The sequence below is a fragment of the Carassius carassius genome, chromosome 33 (genome assembly GCF_963082965.1).
Source record: "Carassius carassius chromosome 33, fCarCar2.1, whole genome shotgun sequence".
Taxonomy (NCBI): Eukaryota; Metazoa; Chordata; class Actinopteri; order Cypriniformes; family Cyprinidae; genus Carassius; species Carassius carassius.
The window spans coordinates 20,944,369-20,971,311 of NC_081787.1; the positions used below are offsets into that span (position 1 = coordinate 20,944,369).

Below are 26,943 nucleotides of genomic sequence, written 5' to 3' on the forward strand. Positions count from 1 at the left end.
GTTAATATTGAAAGTAATTAGTTTATTACTTTTTTTCTGTTTCTTTGTGTGTGTGTTTGTAGGGTTATAGCTGAGAATGACTTTCTTCACATTCTCCTCAACAAAGTAACAACGTCGCGAGGTGACAGCGGAGGTCAAGGTATGTCTCAAATGACAGCGCTCCCTCCGCTAATGCTTTAATACTTGCTGGACGCATAATCCCGTCTGCCCACACTCACACGCAGAGACACAATACAGCAGAACAGTGATAAAAGATGGTTGAGCTTTGACTGTCATTAAAACAGACATTAGAGAATGAGATGAGGGGTAAAGGATGAACAAAAACAGTTCAAACTTAATTTACGGTGTTATTTTACCTCATTCATCCACCATATGCACCTGCTATTATTCATATGCTTGTATAAAAAATATTTTGAAATAATTGTATATTTCTAGGCACATACATTTTATTATAGAGAAATTCCTTGCATTGCTGTCATGATCCTGATGGTGAAACTAATCTGGAACATTAAACACCATGTCAGGTCTGTGGGTCACCATGAAAGCTCTAGTGGGCGACATCGTCCAGATCCGAAAGGAATATCCCCACCTGGTGGACCGGAGCACTGTGGTTGCGCGAAAACTGGGTTTTCCTGAGATCATCATGCCGGGAGACATCCGCAATGACATCTACCTCACGCTGCACTCCGGAGACTTTGACAAGTACAACAAAACCACACAGAAGAACGTGGAGGTCATTATGCTGGTTTGTGATGAGGAGGGGAAGGTTGTGCCGGTGAGTGTGACACCAGAGTGTGAGGCAAAAAATCAGCCTTACCTCACTGGGATAGGGCTTTCTGTGTTGATTGACAGCTCTTTTGTGTTATTGTACAGAACTCAATCTGTTTGGGAGCTGGAGATCAACCTGTAAATGAATACAGGTCAGTCATTTACTACCAGATCAAACAACCTCGCTGGATGGAAACTTTTAAGGTAAGAAGTGAGTTAGACATTGAGCATACTACCAATCAGTCAGTGAATTAGTATCAACAAAATCCATCTTTGCACTGCAGACCTGACATTGGTAGGTGTAAACATGTTACAGTGGGAGACATTGCAAACAGACTATGTGCTCACAGTTATGAATATGGGACCACTGATATAAAGTTCCTGTATGTTCTATGTACAATAAGCAGAATTTCAAAATAAAGGGAAAAAGGGGAGATATGGTTAGAAAGCATGAAGCTCGCTGTGTCAGAATGCAGTCCATCAGTCAAATCCAAAGAAAGACGCAACCCATAGTAATGCATTATAATAGCGATGTCTCAGATAGTTTGATGACAAAAAAAGTAAACAATAAATCCAAGAGTGATCATTACAGAAGTGTTCATCAAATACATGGAATATGGAAGCTCAAATGTTATGTGTTAGAACAGACCTCAATGGTTCTCGTGCATCACGCATGCACATTTGAGTGTCTACTTTTCCTTTTTAAAATTGCAAACCCACTTAAAGGTGCATCACGAGGATTGGGATTTGGGCCGATCAAGTATTTTTTTTAACTAATCGGTATTGGCTCTTCTAGGCCCAATCCTTAATTTACATCATCTGGCATGCCAGTGTAGTGCAGTAGGAGATGTTATGTACCATTAAGTGGGTTTGCATAAAAATATGAAACTAAAACCACCAGTAGGTGGCAGCAAGTATTATTAAATGACAAGTGACCACAGTGTTTATGAACCATTGAATCATTCACTGAATCAGTGTCTCACCCAATTCATTTAAAAATGCTTGTCAGTTGTTGGGAACACCCTTTGAGAACTGATGCCATGGGCCAAACTGAAATATAAAATAAAAAAAGGAAAATTAAATTTCTTTGAAAAAGAGCACTTATCTAGTCAGAGGCCATATAAAAAAGGTGCTTGAGCACCACTTCTGTTCGTGTGCATATCAAACAGCCCTGACAGCTCATTTTTGCTTCCACCATATTGCGCATTTTTAAGGGGAAACATTTTTAGGGTTTAACAAAAAAGTAAGAAAAAAAAACTTGACTTGATTTTCTTCATATATTATATGCATTTAACAATTGTATCCATTATACATTTATGGAGTGATTTGATTTGGAGCAAATAAAAGCGCCATAATAAGAGGTTAATTGTTCGCAATTAGACCAGGAACATGTATTCTGAAAGCAGGTAATTTGATGTTGAATCTAATCCTTTTGAATCCGGCCCAGTTTTCAGTCTACATGTAGTAATGTTTTCCTTCGGTCTGTAGGTGGCGATTCCTCTGGAGGAGATGCCCAGAGTCCACCTGCGCTTCATGTTCCGTCATCGATCCTCACAGGAGTGTAAGTTTAGCAGCTTTAGTTTCTCCTGCACTCATGATCTACAGTCTTTTAAAATATGTCAAGACACCAGTTAGCAGACAGAAGAAAATAATGTGTCATAATTAAAAAAATGATTGACTTGGTGGTATGTCCCACTGTGTACTGTCTTGAAACATATTCAAAAGTATATACTTTACAATCAGCAGTTTTGCAGTGCATGCTAATGTAGATGTATGCAGACTGGGATTCTGGCCCAATCTAAAAAAATAAAAATAAAATTAAAATCAGATCCAGAGTTCAGCCGATGGAAAAACAACATGTTCGTTTCTAAACCCTCATTCTAGAAAGAATGTGAAATCATCTGAGTATCATGAGTCATCAGCATTTTTGTTTTATGTGCACTTGCATAAAGATGAGCTGAAAGCTATTAAAGTATAGCTTAAATTATAAGCCACAGAACTGTAATTTATGCTCTTGATATCCAGTCTGTCATATACTACCAAATATGATGTTGGATGTTAGTGGAAAGGAAATCAGATATGAATATAATGTGTAATTTGTGTTGTGCAGCAAAGGACAAGAGTGAAAAGAACTTTGCGATGGCGTTTGTGCGTCTGATGAAGGAAGACGGGACCGTTCTGAGAGATGGCATACATGAGCTCACCGTCTTTAAGGTCAGAAGGCCAGAAACGAGTGGAAATAGATGTAATAATATTTTTACATGGGTTTTTGGAGTGACATAGTGACATTGCAAAGCATTTTTATCTGCCATTTATTTTTAAACAATTATTTTAGTTTAATTAGATGCTTTAGATTAAAAAAAATTGAAGACTGTGAGTCAGCATTAAGTCATTTAAGAATTCTTAATTAATCAAGTTAAATTAGGATTAAGTTAAAAGAGAGAAGTCTCATTTAATAATAGTTACAACCACTATGACATTTACTAATTACCATAGTCATTTACACATTAGAATCTTAAAAATACAGTAGCACAAACCTCATATTTACTATTTACTATATATTAATATAATATATACCTCATATATTACACTTACATATTTATAATTGAATACAATTGCTAGTTCTCTTATCTAGTTTTCTCCAAAATGTGTTATAAAAATGTGCAAATAAATAAATTATGAAACTTAAACATATAAAGAAATTACTTGAATGTAATTAAAAAATGTTCTTTAGGTTTTACACTCTTTAAAATTTAATTCAAAACTAACCAATGCAAAGAGCTTCCATACACTGCGAAAATTTATTTACTAAGTATTTTTGTCTTGTTTTTCAATACAAATATATAAATATTTTAAAATCAAGATATATTTTCTGGCAAAGGAAAATGACAGATATTAGTATATTAAGTCTTGTTTTATAAAAAAAAAAGAAAAAAAAAGTTTATTCTTAAAACAAGAAAAAAAAAATGTCAGTGGGGAATCAAAAGATAATAATATATCAAAATATAATTTTGTTTTCCTTTTTAATTAATTGTATTTTTTTTTCCACATTAACATATTTTGTCTTTCAAGCATATTAGGAAATATTATAAAATTAATAAAATTGATATTATGAATCTTGTTTTGCGAGTTATTTTATCTTGATTTAAGAATGTTTGTATATTTATACTGGAAAATGAGGACAAAATACAGAGTAAGAAAATCAATTGCAGTGTAGTGAACATTCATGTCTGATAATATGGTGGACGACAGGTGGGCTAATCAGTTAATTCACACATTCACAAACAGATCTGGACATCCTGTATGTATTTTGTGTCTTTCTGCAGGGGGACAGTAAGCGCATGGAGGACGTCGGCTCGTATCTATCCCTGCCGTCCGAGCGCAGTCAGACTGACAGCCACAAGGGGTCAACGCTGATGCGCAGCTCCAGCAGTGTGGGCGGCCTGTCCGTCAGCTCCAGAGACACATTCATCATCTCAACGCTCGTCTGCTCCACCAAACTCACGCAGAACGGTTTGTGAGAAAAGAGTCTCATGTAGCTTTTATAGTCGAAATGAGGCGACATTCACAGTCCATTTCACTTTTGTAATGCAATGAATCTCCAAGTGAGAAAGGATATTCAGAGAGGAAAAAGGGTCACATTTTATACATTAGGTGATGAAAAGTGTCTCTACATGAAAGGAGACAAAAAAAAAAAGAGGTCTCCATGACATCGGCTGAAAATGGAAGTAATTTCAGAGCAAAGCAGGTTATTGCATTCTGATAAAAGAGTGCAAGACAAAACACATTTTTTTGGATAATGTGTGCTGACTCACAAAGAGATCAGCGTTGTGTTATTGTTAAGAAAGTAAATGTAGTCAGTTTAAATATTTATATATTTACCCTGTGAAGCCTGACATATGAAATGATATGATTTATGTCGTCATAAATCACTTACCCCCATGTCATTCAAAACCTGTAAAAGCTTCGTTCTTCGGAACACAATTTAAGATATTTTGGATGAAAACCGGGAGGCTTGTGACTGTCCCATTGACTGCCAAAGACGATGTCTTTCATACTTTACTGGACCTTGACAGTGTAATTTACTTGGCAGTCAATGGGACAGTCACAAACCTCCCGGTTTTCATCCAAGTTTCGAAGACAAACAAATCTTATACGGCTTTGTAACGACATTGGGTGATTAGTGATTAATAACAAAATTTTCCTTTTTTTGGGGTGGCGTAACCTCTTTAATGTATCAAACATGATACTGTAGGGTTAAATCTAAATATTTTAATTGTTTTTGTATTTTTTTGTGTGTGTTATTGTTAAATGACTTTTATCCCGAAGCCCCTTTAAGGACACACACACAGGTGCAGGTGTGCTATAACAGCTGTTCTTGAGAAACCCTATTAATCACGCTAATGAATCTTCCGGAAACATTCATCACAATACAACCCTAACGAACCCACACACGGACATATTCACCAAGTGAAATAAATAGATTCATGAATACATGGTAATAAAGAGTCAGTTGAGGACACTCTGTCTCTGTCTGTCTGTCTGTCTGTCTGTCTGTCTGTCTGTCTCTCAGTGGGTTTGTTGGGTCTGCTGAAGTGGAGAACTCGTCCTGAAATGCTGAAACAAAACCTACAGGAGCTCAAACTCATTGATGGGGAGGAAGTCGTGAAGGTGTGTTGAACTGAAATTATACATAAGCATTCGTAGTTCAGTATGCATGTATGTTTACACGCCTGTGTGTGTGTGTGTGTGTGTGTAGTTCCTGCAGGACACCTTGGATGCCCTGTTCAACATCATGATGGAACATTCTCAGACTGATGATTATGATATTTTGGTTTTTGACGCTTTGGTAAGCAACATCCAAACATACACAAAAATATACAGCCTTTACAAATTTCAGATGTTTCAAAGTTTCAACGTGGTGTTTTTGCAGAAATGTCGCAGAAGAACCATGTTTGGTTCGCTAAAGAACATATTATTATTGAAATATTTAGTGTGAAGAACATTCTAAAAACGGAAAGATTCCATGAATTCTTTGTAGAACCATCGATGTCAGTAGATATCTGGGGCCATTTCAAAGCCTTCTGTTGTGTTTATATGAAGCTAATTAAAATGTTGACTAATCCAAACCCTGAAAGAAACCTTAAAAAACATTATTTACTCTCTTATGAATATTTTTTTTTTTTCCAAATGAGCACTTCCCCAGATGTCCCCATAGGGACATTTTGTCCTATTTACTGTAGCTCAGATTCTAGTGCCAAAATTAAAAACCAGGAGAATATAAAACAATAAAAGATAACAGGAAGATGCAATAGGTGTATATTTTATTCAGTTTTAAACACCAAATCATTATGCAAATTATAATTAAGTGATTCTCAACCTTTGTGACAACAAGGCCCCATCCAAGATAATATTCAACATTTCTGGAATTGAATCTGCTATGATGAAAAAGCTACTTGTATTGTAAGAAAAAGCTACTTGTAATTTTTTTTTTTTATGTTTATATACTGTATATTAAATTAAATTAAATTTATGCATTTTGCAGACGCTTTTATCCAAAGCGACTTACAGTGAATTCAGGCTATCAATTTTTACCTATCATGTGTTCCCGGTGAAAATCGAACCCCCAAACTTAATTTACATTGCTTTTCCAGTAATTTGTGATTACAGGATGATGTTGCAATTATTCAGCAGATTTATCTTGTGCTCCTGTTTGAGAACCACTGTTACTATAAATACAGTCTCTCTTTCAGATCTATATTATCGGTCTGATCGCCGACAGAAAGTTTCAGCATTTCAACACTGTGTTGGAGGCCTATATCAAACAACACTTCAGCGCCACGCTGGCTTACAAGTAGGTGTTTCTGAACACTAGATGTCAGTATGTTTGTGTGTGTGTGAGTCTCAAATGTACATGAATATCAGTCATTAATCAGCAGAAACAGGAGTGAATTAATTGTCATGGTGATGTAATTTGGCCTGTTATTTGTTGATCTGGTTGATTTTTGTGCGCAGTCTTAATTTTGTAGTTAATTAATTTAGTTATTTAGAACTACACACACAATATCTCACTCTTTTTGTGTACTGTAGAAAGCTGATGTCTGTGCTGAAGACGTATCTGGACGTGTCCAGTCGAGGGGAGGCCTGTGAACCCATCCTGAGGACACTCAAAGCCCTTGAGTACATCTTCAAATTCATCGTCCGCTCCCGGATGCTCTACTCTCAGTAAGTATGTGCGACTGATTCTGAAATGGAGAAATTATGAACGTTCACAGCTGAATCAGAAACACCCAAAGGGACACACAGACCCCCTGAAAAATTAAAATATTAAAACCTGCCTGAAAAAAATCATAGAATAAAGACCATAGAAAAGAGCTATTTATTTATATTTTAAGATGTAATTTATTTCTGTGAGGCTAAGCTGAATTTTTAGCATCATTACTCCAGGCACATGTCACATGATCATACACTAATCATTCTAATATGCTGATTTACTGCTTAAACTGTTTGAAAGAGTTGTTTCTATTCTCTATTCTGAGACGGTTCTTTCATCTGAACGTGGGCTGAAAACGAAACAAAACACAACGAAATAAATGCCCAGCTGCTTTGGACTGAGATTCAAGCGGACATTTTTAAGGCAGCGCGGTCGTGTTTTTGACAGGGTCCTCTGGCTGCCTGCAGCACGTTCTGTCTGCATTGTTTTGTCGAGGAGTGTAACAGCTCTGCCTGATGGTCATTAAGGGCCGTGTCTGTCTGTGATTTATGACTCTGCCTGTGGGGCCCCTAGATGCCGTCATCGAGCAGAAACACAGACTGTAGCTGATGCTCATTCACACTGCCAGTGCTGTTCCTCTGACAGTCTTGTAGTCAAGAATGCAAACACACATACAACAGAGCTGGGCCAATTGTGCGTCCCCTTATATAGCACCATTGCGCTTAGGGCGTCCCGGGTTCGAATCCCGGATCCCAGACCTTTCCCAATCCCATTCTCTCTCTCTCTCTCTCTCTCTCTCTCTCTCTCTCTCTTTCTCCCATTTTGCTTCCTGTATAAAAACACTGTCCTATGAAAAATAAAAGCAAAAATAATATCTTTAAAAAAAGAGTAAAAAAAATATGTAGTTGGATTTCGATGTGAGAACACAACAGAGGGGGGACTTTTCCACTGGAGGAAGCAAAATTATGGATTATGGATTGTGCCCTGAAGTGTCGGTTTATAGTTAAAAACATCTCAATGACAGATTTTTTTCTTAGTAACACACAGCTTTTCACTTCAAAAGACAATAACTGATGCACTGGAGTGGTGTGGATTGTATAGTATTCTGATGTTTTATCAGCTGTTTGGACTCTCATTCTGACGGCACCCATTCACTGCAGAGGATCCATTGGTGAGCGAGTGATGTAATGCTACATTTCTCAGAATCTATTACAAATCTATTATAAAGAAACAAACTCATCTACTGTACATCTTGGTTGGCCTGAGGGTGGTGAGTACATTTCAGGAGTGTTTGGGGGAACTATTCCTTTAAAGTGTATGGCTGATATAATCATGTCAGCTGTTTATCTAACTTTAACTTGCTCAGCAAGATTCTCTTCAATTTGTTGCTCCACTGTCGAGTTAGTTGAGCTGAGAGAGCAAACTGACTGTAATTTACTCTAATGCTCGTTATAATGTCTTTTGTGCACTTGCATTGGGTTTTTGAATGCTCTGGCATGCTTTTCAATGCAACTACATACTAAATTGTGATGCTAGAAGCATCTGCCATTCACAAACTCTGTGTGTGTGTGTTGTACAGTGTGTTTAGCCATAAGGTTTGTGTAGCAGCTGACTGCATCATTAATTTGCCTATTAGTCATTGATGCCAAAACAGCTGCTAAAAGAACCTTAATGAGTGTCTGTGTGTGTGTGTGTGTGTGTGTGTGTATGTGTGGTTGTAGTAATGACCGACAAGAGAGAGCGACAGATCAGTCACACTGCAAGCAGCATATGATCACAATAAATGCTTTTATTACACACCACAATTAACTTAATTTAAGTATTTTTTGCATATTTATTTTTAGATTTTAAATTTAAATGATTTATTTTTAATTCGGCTTAAAATATTATCTTTCTTTCTTTCTTTCTTTCTTTCTTTCTTTCTTTCTTTCTTTCTTTCTTTCTTTCTTTCTTTCTTTCTTTCTTTTTCATATTACCTAGTATTTTTTATTGCATTATGTCAATGCATTCTAACATAGCTATAAATGCAAAGAATATGCAGTATGTAACATTTCAAACTGAATTGTCAAATGCTTTCATTGCATTTAATTCAGCAAGCGGTGTCCAGTTATCATCCAGTTATCTGATCAGATTGAGTCAAATTAAATATGGTACCATATAAGTCAAATCTAGCACATTGAGTTGTGTTCAATTTATTAATACAATCTGAATCCATTGTATTAGTATTTATGTGCATACTCGTTTTTATATGCAAATATTTAAATATAAAAAAATACATTTAAATAAATAAATATGTATACATATTTAATTATTTTTATTATTATTATTATTCTTTTTTGAATTTGGCTTAAATTTCTATGGCAAAGGCTTTAACTTCTTTCTTTCTTTCGCTCTTGCTCATATTAAATAGTCTGTTTACTGCAGTACGCTGATGCATACTAACATCTTTAGAAATGCAGGCCCATCAGGGCCGGGTCATTTTTCAGTGTTTATTAGTCCGAAGGCTCTCAGCAGGAGTGTTTTTGCTCTGGATTCAATCCCGGCAGGAGGAGCTTCACTTTGTTAATGGAGTTTGATGGAAAGCGTCATTGCTCTATGCTTTTAAAATAACTCTCTGATACATCCAGATTAAACCGCAGATGTTATATTCCCAGAGAGAAGACACTTTTCACCATGTGGGTGTGAGAACTCCTGGGTTCGGTGCATGCTCTCGAAATTGAATACATTCTTGACATTAAACAACCGAAAAGAGGACATGAATGGGACAATTACCCCAAATTGTTCATGAAATCTTTATTATTTAGCTTGAATTTTGGGAGCTTTTCCTCTAGAATGATTTAAATGCTTAAAATACAGGTGCTAAAAAACATTTTAGTTCCTTTGCATAGATTATAGTTTCTGTTTATTTATTTATTTTGTTGAAAGGTTTTGTTGAGGTTAAATCAGCAAGATTTATTAAATTAGCTTTGTTTTAGGAATCAAAATGTTCATTAAAAACATTTGAATCATCTGAATCAAACTGATTAATGTTGTCTTTCCACTAGTGCAGGCTTTCTCAAACTGAGAGTTGATGTTAGGCTAACAATTAAATAAATAAATAAATAAATAAATAAATAAATAAAATGTAATTAAAAAATAAACAATATAAATATATTAATAAATAAATAAATACATACATAAATAAATAAATAAATGCTAAAAAAAGATACAATATTTGATTTGTTTTTATGTGCATGTCATGTGAAAATTAACCAAAATCAATTGGGTTAATTACATTTTTATTTATTATGTTTTCAAATAACTTTTGTCTGTTACATCAAAGTGGCTTGTGTTCTCAAAACTAAAATAATACTATTTATGCTTCTAAAATATTTATATGCTTTATATGAAAAAGATATATTTTCAATTCTAATTTTCCTTTTATGTTTTTTTCTTCCTTTTTATTAGTTTTTTTAATATATATTATTTGTTGGTTTAATTAATTTTTATTTCCATTTTAGTGTGGTTTTACTGTTTTTTTTCACTTAAATATAATGTACATACAAATGTGCATTTTAATTAATGAAACATACAAAGCAGCTTGTGATCTCAAAACTAAAATAACACTGCAGCCTAACCAGCATTTCAGAACCAATTAGATTTGATGTTTATATATATATATATTTAAGTGATTTTGTTGAGAATAAAGTGTGTCAGTTTGCATGCATGTGCATTTTTGGTAGATTTATTGATTCTAGGAAATGTACATCTGTTAGTCTCAATGTCAGTATATATGCATCTTTGTTTTGTGAGCATGTGTGTGTTTATTGTAGTGTGTGTGTGTGTGTGTGTGTGTTTTATTGTGTAAGGTCAGAGGTGGCGTATTAACTGTGGCTCTCATGTGGATTAGAGGAACAATGCTTCAGTAATCACGTCTGTTCTTCAGCGGTACCACTGTAAATACTGTAGTGTGTTACAGCATAATCTCCACCCTCAGAAACCCCACCGACTATAACATCTGTGCTGAGTTAGTCTTGACAGAGAGATAAACCAGAGAGAGAGAGAGAGAGAGAGAGAGAAAACATCATAAAAATACCTGAGAGAAGAATCTTTGGACTGTGTCTAAAATGCGATTGAAGTTTCAGTCAAAGTCAAAGTCACTGTCACAATCCTCAGGGTCTGACATCTGAAAGCTCTTACATTGACTTTAGTGGCAAACAATGTCATAAGCAGCCCATGAACATTCTAGACTCATCCCCGTCTTTATTGTCCCGGCCAGATGCATTGCAATAAAGCCTCAAGCAGTTAAATCTATCTTCCGTATCATGCACTGTTTATACATTTAATCGCTGCTGGTTATAGTGACTTTTGTGTTGCTTTTGCAAAAACCTCGTCTTTATGCATCATATCAGGAATGGCATGAATGGGTCATAATGCCTGAATCAAATGCATTTTCTGACATGTTTCTTCATGCATTATCATGTGTGAACGCCACTTAAATTTCTTTGACAAGCAAAATAATATTTTGTCCATTATGTGATGTTGCACAACATTATTTAACACCTTTTTGAATTAATGCCATTTTTATTTAGTAATGAAAACATTTAACTTAGTTCAGCTAGTTTTCAAAGAAACATTTCTTATTTTCATTTTAACAAAATTGTATTAAACAGAAGCGTTTATATGATAAAATGATTGAAGAAATAGAAGCGTTTATATAGAAACTTCTGTAGAAATAGAAGCGTTTATATGATAAAATGATTGTACTGTATGTATAAGTGTGTGAATGTGTGATGATGGATATGTAAAATTTATTATACTGCTCACAGGTGTTCTTTCTCTCTCATTAGACTGTACGAAGGGAAAGAACAGGCTGAGTTTGAAGAATCTCTCAAAAGTTTATTTGAGTCGATCAATAACCTGATGAAAAGTGACTACACCACTACACTACTGCAGCAGGTATGAATACTAATGTCATACTACCTTACACATCATTACTTATTACTGAGTTTAATTCAGTTTAAATGTATAGAATTCTCACATTAAGAGATAACTAGGTTCTGTTCACTCAGCTGTCAGTGCAAAGGACACTCATGAAAAGTGTCACAAATTAGCTGTTGATAAATAACAGAAATAGTGTAGAATCTGAAATAATTCTTCATTATATATACATAATTTATTTATTTGACATAATGTAATTTATTTGATACATCTATTTATACATTTATATTATTTATTACAGTTATATATATATATATATATATAGATAATATATATTATTATTAATTAGTAATATATATATATATATATTTATATATAGAAATATAAAATGTTTATATTATTTGCATATATTTTATATATATGTTAATATTAATATATATACACAAATCAAAATAGATAATTTATATATATATATATATATATATAAATTATCTATTTTGATTTGTGTATATGTATTAAATATAACATTAAATAATACTGAAATATATAAATTATTGTACAATGAATTATTATTTTAAATGAGAAATTATTTATGAAATAATTATTCATATTTTACTAAATTATATAACATTATATAAAAAGAGCTAATTATTATCTAATTATTTTAGATATTTGACATGTTTTATTTTATTTATATATATATATATATATATATATGTCTCTTCCATGTCATGCACTGTTTATACATTTAATTGCTGCTGGTTATAGTGACCTTTATGTTGCTTTTGCAAAACCTTGTCTTTATGCATCAAGATTTATATGAATGTGTGTGTATAGGTGGCCGCTCTGAAGTACTTGCCCACAGTTCTGCAAGATGTGGAGACCGTGTTCGATGCTAAACTCCTCAGGTGAGTCTCAGAAGGGCCTAAAATCTCAAAAACACACCTGATCGGTCTGGGCTGAACTGATGTACTGAGTTACTTACAGCAAAAGTTTCTACAAGTGCTTGATGACACTTTATTGACCAACATCAAGTCTGTGACGTCACTAACTGCAGCAATCAATCACCACAAACACACAGGCTCTCCTTCACTCTGAAGCTGATGGTCTTTAATGCACTTGTCCTCCTACATTTACATGATCTACTTAAAAGCTAAATGCTATTATAACTGTAATGTGACTTTAACTAGTTTAGCTGCTCGTGTGGTTAACTGAGGCAGATGTCTGATGACTCGACTTGAGTTTTTAATGCTTTTGAGAAACAGTGGAGTGTGTTTCTCCACTTGGATAGTATAGTTTGAGTGTTTTTATCTAGTTAGATTCGGGAGTGTGTGTGGGTGTTTAGGTTCAAGTGGTGTCGAATTCATCACAGTACACAAAACACAGGCGACTGTGGCGGCTCCATGAAGGTCGATATGATACAGTAGTTTCTCACAGACCCCGGTGGTGTTCAGACTCAATCAGTAAAACACAGGTCACTTTCTCTGCCCACAGCAGCCTCGGCATTCATTTATGGATTCATTTCTGCTATATTTTTTATCTTTTATTAAAGACAATGGATAAAGAATTACTACAGAAATACAGTACAAACTGACACTTTTGCACTGTTGTGCAAAAACTGATTAGTTGACTTTCAAAACACCACAAAACTGACTGCCAATGAGATATTAAGTCTTTTACAATTTCATGTCAACATGAAAACAAAATCGATCCCATTTACTTTTTTGCAGTAAGCTGTTGTATGATTTCTACATCTGCATTCCTCCGGATAAACTACAGAAACAGAAAGTGACATCCATGACTGAGATAGTGGGCAGCAAACTCTTCCACAGACAAGGTAAAACACTCTTATAAAAGTCTGAGATGTCATTGAAATTTTTTTGTTTTCCCCCTATTTACACCTGAAGCTACTCTGTAAAAAACATTTTGAGTCAGAAATACTAAGAAATGTTAATTACTGAAACTACGTTAAAGTCCCATGTCCGATCATCACAATTCTCTTAAATGCTGTCCCAAACTAGTTAAACACAGTTATCTGAACAAAGATTTTCAAACTGAACAATACTGCTGAAGCATCAAGGGTTTTTGAGTTCCCAGCATGCATTGCAGTATGAATAAATCAGGCAAGACACTGTTGTAGGATTATTCCTTTCCTTTCCTTTCCTTTCCTTTCCTTTCCTTTCCTTTCCTTTCCTTTCCTTCCCTTTCCTTTCCTTTCCTTTCCTTTCCTTTCCTTCCTTCGATTTGTTATTTTACACTGTATCTTTCCTTTCCTTTCCATTCCTTTCCTTTCCTTATTGATTTGTTATTTTACACTGTATCTTTCCTTTCCTTTCCTTTCCTTTCCTTTCCTTTCCTTTCCTTTCCTTTCCTTTCCTTTCCTTTCCTTTCCTTTCCTTCCCTTCCCTTCCCTTCCCTTCCCTTCCCTTCCCTTTCCTTCCCTTCCCTTCCCTTTCCTTATTGATTTGTTATTTTACACTGTATCTTTCCTTTCCTTTCCTTTCCCTTTCCCTTTCCTTTCCTTTCCTTTCCTTTCCTTTCCTTTCCTTTCCTTTCCTTTCCTTTCCTTTCCTTTCCTTTCCTTTCCTTTCCTTTCCCTTCCCTTCCCTTCCCTTTCCTTATTGATTTGTTATTTTACACTGTATCTTTCCTTTCCTTTCCTTTCCTTTCCTTTCCTTTCCTTTCCTTTCCTTTCCTTTCCTTTCCTTTCCTTTCCTTTCCTTTCCTTTCCTTTCCCTTCCCTTCCCTTTCCTTATTGATTTGTTATTTTACACTGTATCTTTCCTTTCCTTTCCTTTCCTTTCATTTCCCTTCCCTTCCCTTCCCTTTCCTTATTGATTTGTTATTTTACACTGTATCTTTCCTTTCCTTTCCTTTCCTTTCCTTTCCTTTCCTTTCCTTTCCTTTCCTTTCCTTTCCTTTCCTTTCCTTTCCTTTCCCTTCCCTTCCCTTCCCTTCCCTTTCCTTATTGATTTGTTATTTTACACTGTATCTTTCCTTTCCTTTCCTTTCCTTTCCTTTCCTTTCCTTTCCTTTCCTTTCCTTCCCTTCCCTTCCCTTCCCTTTCCTTCCCTTCCCTTCCCTTTCCTTATTGATTTGTTATTTTACACTGTATCTTTCCTTTCCTTTCCTTTCCCTTTCCTTTCCTTTCCTTTCCTTTCCTTTCCTTTCCTTTCCTTTCCTTTCCTTTCCTTTCCTTTCCTTTCCTTTCCTTTCCTTTCCTTTCCTTTCCTTTCCTTTCCTTTCCTTTCCTTTCCTTTCCTTTCCTTTCCCTTCCCTTCCCTTCCCTTCCCTTTCCTTATTGATTTGTTATTTTACACTGTATCTTTCCTTTCCTTTCCTTTCCTTTCATTTCCCTTCCCTTCCCTTCCCTTCCCTTCCCTTTCCTTATTGATTTGTTATTTTACACTGTATCTTTCCTTTCCTTTCCTTTCCTTTCCTTTCCTTTCCTTTCCTTTCCTTTCCTTTCCCTTCCCTTCCCTTCCCTTTCCTTATTGATTTGTTATTTTACACTGTATCTTTCCTTTCCTTTCCTTTCCTTTCCTTTCCTTTCCTTTCCTTTCCTTTCCTTTCCTTATTGATTTGTTATTTTACACTGTATCTTTCCTTTCCTTTCCTTTCCTTTCCTTTCCTTTCCTTTCCTTTCCTTTCCTTTCCTTTCCTTTCCTTTCCTTTCCTTTCCTTTCCTTTCCTTTCCTTTCCTTTCCCTTCCCTTCCCTTCCCTTTCCTTTCCTTTCCTTATTGATTTGTTATTTTACACTGTATCTTCCCTTCCCTTCCCTTCCCTTCCCTTCCCTTCCCTTCCCTTGCTCCGTTCTTTCTCTCTCTGAATTTATATGATAGCCTCTGGCCTGATCCTGCCAAACGGACTGTTAACTAGATGCTATAAAGTGATAAATGGTGTGTGTGTGTGTGTGTGTTTTACTAAAGAGTCTGATGGTTTTGCTCATGAGAGTGGTGATGGATTGTGTTGAGTGTGTGTGTTTGATAATGGGTAATGATAGATAGATTCATCATCAGCCTCATTTAAGCTAAAGTGTTAACCTTTGCTTGAATTCAAAACAAAAATCAACCGACACTCTTGTTAGTACATGATCATTATATATTTCATTAAAACTAAATGTAAAGCTGTAAAAAGCTATTAAAACATTATTGTTGGTTCATTTAAAACAAATAATAACTGAAATAAAATCTAAAAAACTTAATCATACTTTTCAGTCCATATTCCAGTTAGTTGCCAAAGTCATGTTAGTTGCCAACATTTCTAATTTTCGTTTAATTTAAGTTGATGTACTAAAAAATAAATAAATAAAATAAAAAAATAATCCAAATTATATAGACATTTAAATATAAAACCCACAACCGATAGTAACAAGATCACTACAGAATTAACAAACTAAATTTAAAATGAAAATATATAGATATAGATAAGATAAACTTAAAATAAAAGGTAAAAATATAAACTAAGTCAAAGTATTAATAAAAACTATTGTAGTATCGGTTTTGAAATATACAGAGTGTAATCTTATCAGGCAATATTATTCTAAATATCGACATCATTAGAGACCCCACACACCCTAGTTATTGATATCAGCGTCACTTGTTGACAAATGATTAGTTGATCACTAATGATGGACACACATGTTCTCGGACCTGATAAGTTTTATCTGCACTGTTTTATTAATTGTTGACCTTAATACACACCCAGACAGATGTTTTTGGCTGTGGAATTGTTTCTTACTGCTTTCCAGAATTAACTCGACAGGCCTGAGTTTCAGAGAGACTTTATATACTAGCAAGTCTGGTGTGAAATTAAATTCAGAGCATTTTAAACACCAAAACTGCAGAGTATTGATCAGTTTTTTTGTGCCTGTCTCTGCTCTGCTTTCCACAAAGTCAGATCCGCTCTACAGATTTCTACGCAAATTAGCATTTAGCATTCAACATCTTCTTTTTGCATGAGACACATCAGGTTTCAGAATGAAATCCATGCATTTAATCGAGCACAATCACAAACCGTCCACTCTCTATGTGTTTGGTGCACTCATAAATATTCATGAGCGCTGCTCCTTCGCCTCTAGCGATTGGTCCAGACCTGCTTGACATAACAATGCGAGGATTCCTCTTTTGTCCCACAGGAAGCCGCCAGCTATTTACTTATTCATATATTTTTCATATAATTTTATTTATTTTTGAATTTTCATGTCCCCTGTAAGCCGTCCTGACAGGCATTTTAATTGAAATTGATCCAGCCGGCCATTGGAAAATGAGGCCCCTTTTTGTGAAATGAAATGAGTGCAAGAGGAATGAGACATTTATATGCTGTGCAATTACCTCCAGCGCATTAGCCTCATCTAGTGTGTCTGGAGAAACAAGGCATGATGGGAACAGCGACAGGTGGCACTGAGCAGATGCTGTGGGTGAATCTCTATTTGTAGTCTACATACTAATATTACGCAAAATTAACACTATTGCATTTAGAGCACTATGCTAAAGGTGTCTAGTGGTGTAATGTTTTTGAAGTATCCAAAAGTTACAGTACGTTTTAATTATTTATTTTAATTACTAGTTTTATTCAGCAGTGACACATTAAACTAATAAAACATGACAGTAAAGACATTTATAATGTAATAATAAATGCTGTTCTTTTGACTTAACAAGTATTTCAGTTTCATGTTTAGCACAAGTAACTGTATTATGTATTACGTTCACTGAACGCGTTCATATTTTCGCCGAACGCTGAACTGAATGAAATCACTTTTCGTACAATGAACGTGAACGAGAGCGGCGCTCACTCTGGCAGGAATGAACAGAACGCGCAGTTCACGTTCACGCTCATTTGAAAAGTCAGGTTTTACCAGGGCTTAATTTGAGCCGGAACATGTTCCGTCACCTCCGACATTGGATCCGGCACCTCCTGTGTCACTAAAATTAACTGCCTAAATGAAAAAAAAAAATTACTGTTTGTGTAGTGTTCAATGTTTGTGTCACATGACTTGCGCGCTTGTTGTACTAGTTGAGATTGCTGTTAGCCTCGATCGTTTCACCCAGGTGAAAAATGTCAAAAAGACAGGAAAATTTGCTTAACTTTTTCAAATACACTGGACAGTCAGATCCCAAACAAGCAAAAATAGTTTCCGCTGATCAAAAAGGAGACCACGGTGGACACAGTAGCCTAGTATCGATATCTCGTTATTTCGACATAATAAGGGGACATTCTAATCTGCATTAAGCCACATTAAGCGTTCTTATAATGGTTTTCTATGGGAGGAAAATGCTTAACCGTTCATATTATGGGCTCATCTGATTTTTTGTACATAGCATAGCCTATTTGTTAGGATTTTAGTAATTCATAATTATTAGGCTAATAAATGCACGCACAATTATCTGTGAACTTGATTTGAACAAATGCCTTTCAATTTGTGTGTGCAAAATTCTGAATTAAATTAATGTGCAGAAATTTGTACAAATAGAGAGTATAGGCTATGTAGGCATACTATACTGTTGTAGCCATTAAAAAAAGCGTGTTTCATATTTGTTAAAATATTATAATGTTATTTTTTTTTCCCATTTATGTTGATTTATGAAAAGTGAATAGCACGACCGAGTAAGATAGGATGCGCAATAAGAGACATGGAGCGGGTCAGGCATGATTTTGACCGTTGAAGTTGTTTAGAAAGTCCCGGGTAATTTGGTTCATACTGGCTAAATAAAAGTTTCACTGAACATACAGTATACCTTGACTGCACCTTGTATTTTCCTATTTCTACATATCATGATTACACATTATTTAAGGGGTAAATATATTCTCTATCTCAACATAATTTTTCTCCTGCTATAATAATTGTCTCTTGTTTATTGGTACAATAATTTTGATTAGTTTTGGAGTGGCAGTGATTTGCAGCTGGTAATGGATGGTAAAGAGGTTCTATTGAGTAAGATAGTGGCCTATCTTAAAAAGAATTTAACAAATGAACGTGAACTAGTTTGTTTTTAGATATGTGAACTTAGTTCATTTAAAAAAAAAATGAACTATGAACATGAACTAGTTCATTATCATCTGTGTGAACTGAACTTTGAGCTAGTTCTTTTTAAGTATGAACTGGCACAACACTGTCTGTGGATACATCATGATTTTATTCTCTATAATTTTGCTGGTTTGATATGAGCAATATTCTACATTTGTTGCCACATGGAGGCGTTTTTTATTAAATTAAACTTTAGCTATGAATTATTTCTAAAAAGCCAATAGACAAGTAACTCTTTCACTTCCCTCTTCCAAGGCTGTTTTAACTTGCATTCAGCTTTTTTTAGCTACAGCAGAGATGGCTTTGGCTACAGTGATAGCTGGATGCCTTTGTCCAAAGGGATTTAGAGGTTGTTACACGCAATGTTGACTGATAAAAATGGGTAAAAAAAAAAGTGAGATGAACTGGAGGATGAGATGAACTTGGATGAACTGAGGATGAGTAAGTAAACAGCTAATTTCGCTTTTTGAGTGAACTTTCCCTTTAAGTGCATATTCTATGATGTGCAACTTTAGTCCTTGGAATGGAAAACACACACACACACACACACACACACACACACACACACACACACACACACACACACACACACATTCATGAATCTGCATTTGACACATTTAATTTCCACTTGTGAAATTAGATTCATGGATAATATGAGAGCAGTTAGCTCAATTTATTCCGCTGTCACACGGAAACCTGACAGACGGGAATTATTGAATCGTTAAAAGAGAGAAATAACGAGCAAATTACCCAGAAACTCTCATCTGCAGGTCTGCTGCATTCTTTTAACTTAAAAGAGATCTTTAAATCACAGCTGCTTTTGAAGAGCCGTCTGCTGATGTGAGAGCAGTTTGATTCTCTGAGATGAGAGCAAACACACAGACCGTATCTGATCCCAGATCAGCGCTCCTGGGTACCATGTGCGTTTGATACTGTACATACAGAAAAAGGAATCACCATGCATAAAAGCCAGAGATGGAGATTAGTTTTAATAAAAGAACTTTATAAACTCTTCTCTCCTCTGACTCTTCTGAAATTTATCTGAATGTCTGAGTTTTTATTTAACTTTTCAGTGTACATGAAAAAAGTGTAATTTTTTTTTTTTAAATCGATTTAATGTAATACGTAGTAGTAGTAGTGATATAATAATCTTTATTTTTCCACCGATCAGTCCTAGATTTTGCGCTCTTTGCTTTCTCTTGGAATCGAAACCCATCTGAGCAATTAAACTACTATGAAGCATAGTTTTGTATGTTTTCTTCTGTAATAATTAAAAAATGATCAGTGTCAGTGTTATTCTAGTATTCCTCATATGCTATTATTGTATTTATTGTTATTTTGAATTAGTATCTATTTTTTTCATTATAATACTAGTTTAGTAATTTAGTTTTTGTCGTTTTTGTAATTAAAAAAATATATATTTGAAATAACTTTTTATTTTAGTTTTAGTAATTGTATTGCTTTAACTTCTTTCCATTTCAGTTTTCTTTTAGTTTTAGTTTTATTTAAATTTTAGTTTGTTTTTAGTAATTTTCTGATGTGCTTTTGTCATTTTATAGATTTTTTTTATATTTCTGTATAGCTTTAATTTATTTTTATTTAAGTTTTAGTTTTAGTAATTTTAGTACTACAACTTCAGTTTCATTTAAATTTAAATTTGAAGTATTTTTTTAATTTAAATTTGAGTAATTTTGTGATTTTTGTTATTTTCATTACTTGTTGTAAAATTGATACATATTTCTATATAGCTTTAATTTATTATTATTATTATTATTAGTTTTAGTATTAGTCATTTAACTTATTTCCATTATTTGACAAAGAAACATTTCTAATTTTTATTAAAATATTACATTTAAGTATTTTTTTAATATATAAAGTATTTAGTTTATTTCACCTTAAATCGCTGAAATCAATTTTTGTTTTAGTTAACAGTAACATCATTGGTGTGTATGCATTTATTGAGTTTCGTTTTCATTTTATTTATTTCAAGTTTTTGTAATTTTCATGTTTTTTGTGTGTGTGTTTTTGTGTGCTTTTTTTTTTTTTTTTAAATATAATTCTTCATAGTTCATAGAATTCTTTTTATTTCAGTTTTAGTTTTAGTTATAACCGTAGACATTCACAGATAATCTGGCAAGTGTTTGTGTGTTTTAAAGTAGGACAGTGAGTTAGTGTATGTGGCCCTAATGGTGAATAAATTTCTAGGCTTGATGATCCTAATGAGAAATGTTTCAATGAAATTAACATTACCAGTGTAAAATTTCCATTATTCACTCTCTCAGTGGTGATGCATTAAAATGATGAAGTGCATCAAGAAACACACACACACACACACACACACACACACACACACACACACACACACACACACACACACACACACACACACACACACACACCTCATCTGACTAATTCAAATGCAGTGAAAGTGAATTAAAGGTTTTATTTATTTATTAAAAAATTTTCACTCAGACCTTAATGTAGCTGTTGTTAAGGTTATGTTTGCCAAGGGCTTTTCCGTCTGTTTATCCTACTGGGTTAAAAGGCATTACAGCAGGCAAAATGCATTTCACGTTTATTTGTTAATTATTATTATTTCATCTTTTTCCCTTGTTTTTCCATGTCACAATCTGTTGAAATAAGTGTTGTACTCATCTCAGGATCTGTGGGCAGAGTTTGCCATGGTTTTTAACTGGGAATTTATATGCGAATGTTTCTTGGAATCGATATTGATATTCAAGACTTTAAGGGGCTTTCAAAAGTAATTCCACTGGCCCCGATTACAACAGTGTTTGCCAACTAGAGTTTTACATTTTGTGAGTCACTGGAGCTTGTATGTGTGTTACTCATCACTATGATGCAAGGATGGTTTCCAGGGCATTGCTATGTGGTTGCTAGGGTGTTTTGTGTAGAGAATATTCTGGTCTCAAAGCTTTGAAACCTGGATTATAGTTGAAGTTGGATGTTGTTGCCTGGCTTAAAATATAACCTGATGCAGAGAATACGGCATGTCCAATATCCAGATAAGGAGTTTGTTTTTATTCAAATCTGTCATCCATAGGAATGATGGGTGTTCTTAACCTTTTATTTAAATTATATTTTAATACATTATATATTTTTTTGTTCCTAGTCTGAAACAAGAAGTTACAGAAGCAAAATTAACCCAAAAATAGCTGTTTAGAGCAGCTGTTGTTATTTTTGCCCTGAAAGTCGCATCTAAATAAGAGTCATGGAAATGACGCACTTTAAAGTTTGTGATTGTCCGATGCAGCTGTCAACAGTTTGTTAACAACTATTTCCACAGCTTGAGGATCCAATTTAAAGCAGCGCTCTCGTTCAGCCCCGTAGAAGAGAATTACAGGTGAATTTGATGCTCAACACATTTTATCAAGGAGAAACATATATATTAACAGTGTAGCGAAAAACAGCAAGTATTATTGTGCACGGACATCTGAAATCTTGGTAATAGAAATGGGATTGAATTAGACCTTCAAGAGCTGCACGAAGAGCCTGAGTTAAAGCTTATTCTGATTTCAGTCTTTAATGTGAACGAAGGAGCTTTCGGTTTTCACATACACTTTTCTCTGTGGCAGCTGGGTAATTGAAATGGCATCTTATTACTATGTGGAATGGTTTATAGTGAACTCTCAGGATAGAATGACAGATGAAAATGAATGAGGGTCTCTAGTCGAAAAGAAAAGGGCTGAGTTATGATTCTTATGGGAGCAGTTGTCAAAATCTTTTTCTCCTGAGAGAAAGACTGACACAGCAGTGACATTATATTAGTCACAGTGCTGTGATTTAGTCTTCACTTCAGACCTTTTTGAGGGAGAAAGGTAGAAAGATGGTCAGTCTCTGATGATCTGATCACAAGTGGTCACTCTGAGATGTGATAGTGCCTGACAGCCGAGTCCAATTCGTGAATGAGCTGATTCTTTTGAATCAACCCATTAAATCGAATCACAAATCACACTGAATGACTAATTCATGAATTAAAATTGGACAGATGGTGTTGCAACTGTTCTTGAGTCAACAACTCACTGATTCAAATGATTCAGTCAGAGTGAGTCTCTAATTAACAAAGTAAGCCAAGAATAGGAGATCCTCGAAGCTTGACTGCACGCGTGCCTCATAGCACGAAATGTTAGTTACTAGTGGCTAATTTTAGGATTTATTATTGTAAATTTAGGTCTAGACTGTCAGTTGTTTGTGAACTAAATCTGATGTAAAAGGGCGAGCTGGTTAAGCCTGCGGTATTAAATGCTTGAATGCAGACATGTCCAAATTTTTTTTTAGGGTAGATTTTAGGTAAAAATTAAGCATAACATTAAAACAACACAAATTAATGCCTATGCATCTTCCCCACAATCAAAGAAGTTTCAAACTAGTATGTTTGCATAGAGTTCTTTTCAAAATGTCACACACTCATCAATCTGTACCTTTAAGACTTAAGTACATTTAAAATCACAATCAATGTACTTTTACTCAAGTAAAATTGAAAAGGAGTATTTAATTTTACTGGAGTAATGCTTTTTAAGGTATCTGCACTTTTACTCAAGTACAACCCCGATTCCAAAAAAGTTGGGAAACTGTACAAATTAAATATAAAACAGAATGCAATGATGTGGAAGTTTGAAATTTCAATATTTTATTCAGAATACAACATAGCATTGGGGGATTTGGTGATCCTCTGCCCATCTTGACTTCTGAGAGACACTGCCACTCTGAGAGGCTATTTTTATACCCAATCATGTTGCCAATTGACCTAATAAGTTTCAAATTGGTCCTCCAGCTGTTCCTTGTACATTTAACTTTTCTGGCCTCTTATTGCTACCTGTCCCAACTTTTTTGGAATGTGTAGCTCTCATGAAATCCAAAATGAGCCAATATTTGGTGTGACATTTCAAAATGTCTCACTTTCAACATTTGATATGTTATCTATATTCTATTGTGAATAAAATATACATTTATGAGATTTGTATTTCCATTCCTTTTTTACTCACAATTTGTACAGTGTCCCTACTTTTTTGGAATCGGGTTTGTACTGGATTTGTGTACTTCGTCCACCACTGCTGGCGACACATGATAGTTCCACTTGTGAACAGATGACTCAAAATATATCACTCAAAATATCTTAAGATTATTTAAACAAGTCTTTCCACTCCTCGCAGGAAACCGATTAGATATTAAAATGAGGTGCTTAAGACAGACAATGGACTCTTCTAATAAAAGTAATTGATGTGCAGTGTGTACCATGCTTCATTTCCATGTTCCTCGAATTTCAAAATGCAATATTTGTAAAAGTCATTGAAGTGATAGATGAAGCACTTTTGGCCATCCACTAGTGTGGCTCTCGGCCAGGATCAGTCCACAGTAATATAGAGTCTGTTGAGTAAGTGTTTCTTCCTGTTAGGTAAGAGCATTTCTGCTCACCCGAAAAACGCTAAGAGCGTGGACTCTGGATGTGTAGGTCATTCTAAATGTCATGGTTTGTGCATGTACACATGATGCTGAGGGTGTTTGTCATGTTTTATTGGTTAATTCAGATTGTGATAAACACATACTCTGGGTGCCGCTTCAGTCCAGGAAGTGAGAGGGTCAGTTTGGCCTTGAGAAATTGCTCAATGGCACATTTTCCTTTTGTTCTTGGCCGTGATATTGATGATGAAACAGGACACTCTATAAAAAGCGACACTAGCGAAGCCTTCATGATCTCAGATCACTCAAATCGCTCTTTCTCCCTCAGGGCTGCATTTATCTCTCCTCTGAGGAGACCCGCTCTCATTGCTCTTTATCTCACTGGGACATTAAATGTGACAAATCCAATTACGGCTCGCCTCGGTAATTAGCATTAGTGCCGACGTTTATGATTGTCATTTATTTACCAGACCTAAGGTGCAACAATACTGTAAGCGTACGTTAAACCAGCCGTTCACTGTGACGAGCTGCTCTAAACGTTTCTGCATAAACCCTGGTGATGTATGGCGCCTGAAACGCATTTTTGATATCTGCCTTTTCTTGATGCATTACGCTCCTGTGAGAGAGAAACTCACCTGCTGAGATGCATTTGAGCCCTGAGAGAGAAAGAGAGAGAGAGAGGGAGGTAGTGTGGGAGGATCAGATCTATGGCAAACATTGTTGCATTTGTTCATAAAGTGCTGCATTCTGGAAAGACATTTGCTCTTTGACCTAATGTGAATCTGACATACAAATGAATGTTTTTTTAAGTTTATCTTTGTATTTTCAAATTTCAGTAACAAATTTTCAATAAATTTCAATGTTCTTTGATATATACATATTATTTTTGGATAAAGGACCCAAGGTGCATATCTATCTTTTCCCCCTTTTTTGTGCTGTTATGTGTTTACAAATTTGATATGTTAATTTGCTTTTGATTGTTTAAGTTTTTTTTCCACTATGTCTGTCCTGATTCGTATGCAGAATTTTTAATGCAATTTTTTTTAAAATTATAAATAATATAAATATAAATATAAATAATTTTATTTTATTTATAGTACTTTATGTTATGATGTCCTCTCCAGACTGCCGTGACATCCTGTTACCCATGATGCTTCGGGAGTTGAGCGGGGCGTTGGCTGTGGTGGGAGAGGGGCATCAGGATGAGAAGCGCAACAGTGTCGAACTCCTCAACAACATCCTGGAGGTGCTGAGCCGCAGCGACGTGGTAAGAGCCAATCAGAGAGCAGCACACTAATAGACCAGCCAATCACAGCACAGTGTGTGGATTCCAGGAGAAATTTCATTCTATTCTACAACAATTGATTAAAAATACTTCCTCTTCAGGAACTCGAGCTGCATCAAACGCTTTGTCGAACGCTTTGGGGAACGCCTTTGGCAAGACTGACTCAGATTATCGTGTGCAATCTGTCCAATGGAAGGGCGGGACGTCATGGGCGTGGTGACGTAGCAACCAGGAAGCTATAAAAGCACGTGCTTCAGCTTCTTGTCTTTCAGCAAGCGCTCTGTGTATGCATGTCATTCTGTCTTGTCAGTCTTATTTATTGTCGTTTGTCACTATTAGCTCATTTAAGTAGCTATAGTATGTCAAAGAGCAAAGCTAAGACTAGGCATCTGAAGGGTGAATCAAGGCCGTGTTTCAGATTGTGTGTTCCTCCCTGCTCTTAAATCTAAACATCAGAGGCGGGGATACACACAGTCTGTGTGTGGTCTGCCCGGGATCAAAGCTTGCTGCGTATGATTTCACATGCGGATGCTTCGATCCCGGAGGGCTCTCTTCGAGAAGTGAGCCTTCGCCAGATTTCCTCGCGGTACCGGTCCCGCTTTCGCCGAGGCGGATAGATCTGCTGGAGGGAATCGAGATGGGCACATCCTTATCTCCTAACTTACCCATCAGATCTGCCCAATTCTTGGGTTCAGAAGCCCGAGCTTCGGTTCTTCCCCCCAGCTCGATGCTCTGCCTTTCTTTCTCCGACGAGATTGACACGGAGGGCGTCGGCGAGCTTGCAGTTGCACAAACAAAAAGTTGCATAAGCACCAGCATAAAACAAACAATATTATGCCTAAACATTATACGGGCAGCATTAATGAGCAGCGTGTTAGTGCAGTCGTCTCTAGAAAATAAGGGGGCTGACTGTGCTTCTCCGCATTTCTGGCGGATGGGTTGGAGACGGTTCTTCCTATCTCCACCCGTGTTCCCTAGATCTAGAGCTCACTTTTGAGGCTCGGAAGCCTGCGGTTCTTCCTCCTCTGACTGTGAACTCGCTGCAGCAGCTATTTAATCTCTGAGAGGATTAATATTGTTTGTGTGACTAAGCTATTCGTGCGCTGCTGAGGCAACGCGTGTATTACAACCCGAATTCCGGAAAAGTTGGGACGTTTTTTAAATTTTAATAAAATGAAAACTAAAGGAATTTCAAATCACATGAGCCAATATTTTATTCACAATAGAACAGAATAGAACAGATAATGTAGCAAATGTTTAAACTGAGAAATTTTACACTTTTATCCACTTAATTAGCTCATTTAAAATGT

The 26,943-nt window shown here is 35.4% G+C and overlaps 2 protein-coding genes across 3 annotated transcripts in view; both read left to right on the forward strand.

Moving 5' to 3' along the window:
- Positions 1-6,660, forward strand: part of LOC132113949 (TBC1 domain family member 9B-like) — a 336,715-nt gene extending 330,055 nt beyond the window's left edge. The window contains exon 24 of the mRNA XM_059522015.1: positions 6,651-6,660. The gene's annotated coding sequence lies outside the window, so the exon portion shown is untranslated. The remainder of the gene's footprint in view (positions 1-6,650) is intronic.
- The window catches only part of LOC132113948 (dedicator of cytokinesis protein 2-like), a 112,450-nt gene that overhangs the window by 21,112 nt on the left and 64,395 nt on the right, over positions 1-26,943 (forward strand). For both annotated transcript variants that reach the window (XM_059522012.1, XM_059522013.1), the window contains exons 12-25: positions 63-139; positions 525-775; positions 874-972; positions 2,257-2,329; positions 2,879-2,982; positions 4,095-4,281; positions 5,342-5,439; positions 5,528-5,617; positions 6,522-6,622; positions 6,859-6,993; positions 11,812-11,920; positions 12,740-12,810; positions 13,633-13,739; positions 25,473-25,615. In XM_059522012.1, the coding sequence (XP_059377995.1) occupies positions 63-139; positions 525-775; positions 874-972; positions 2,257-2,329; positions 2,879-2,982; positions 4,095-4,281; positions 5,342-5,439; positions 5,528-5,617; positions 6,522-6,622; positions 6,859-6,993; positions 11,812-11,920; positions 12,740-12,810; positions 13,633-13,739; positions 25,473-25,615 (1,645 nt within the window). The remainder of the gene's footprint in view (positions 1-62; positions 140-524; positions 776-873; positions 973-2,256; positions 2,330-2,878; positions 2,983-4,094; positions 4,282-5,341; positions 5,440-5,527; positions 5,618-6,521; positions 6,623-6,858; positions 6,994-11,811; positions 11,921-12,739; positions 12,811-13,632; positions 13,740-25,472; positions 25,616-26,943) is intronic.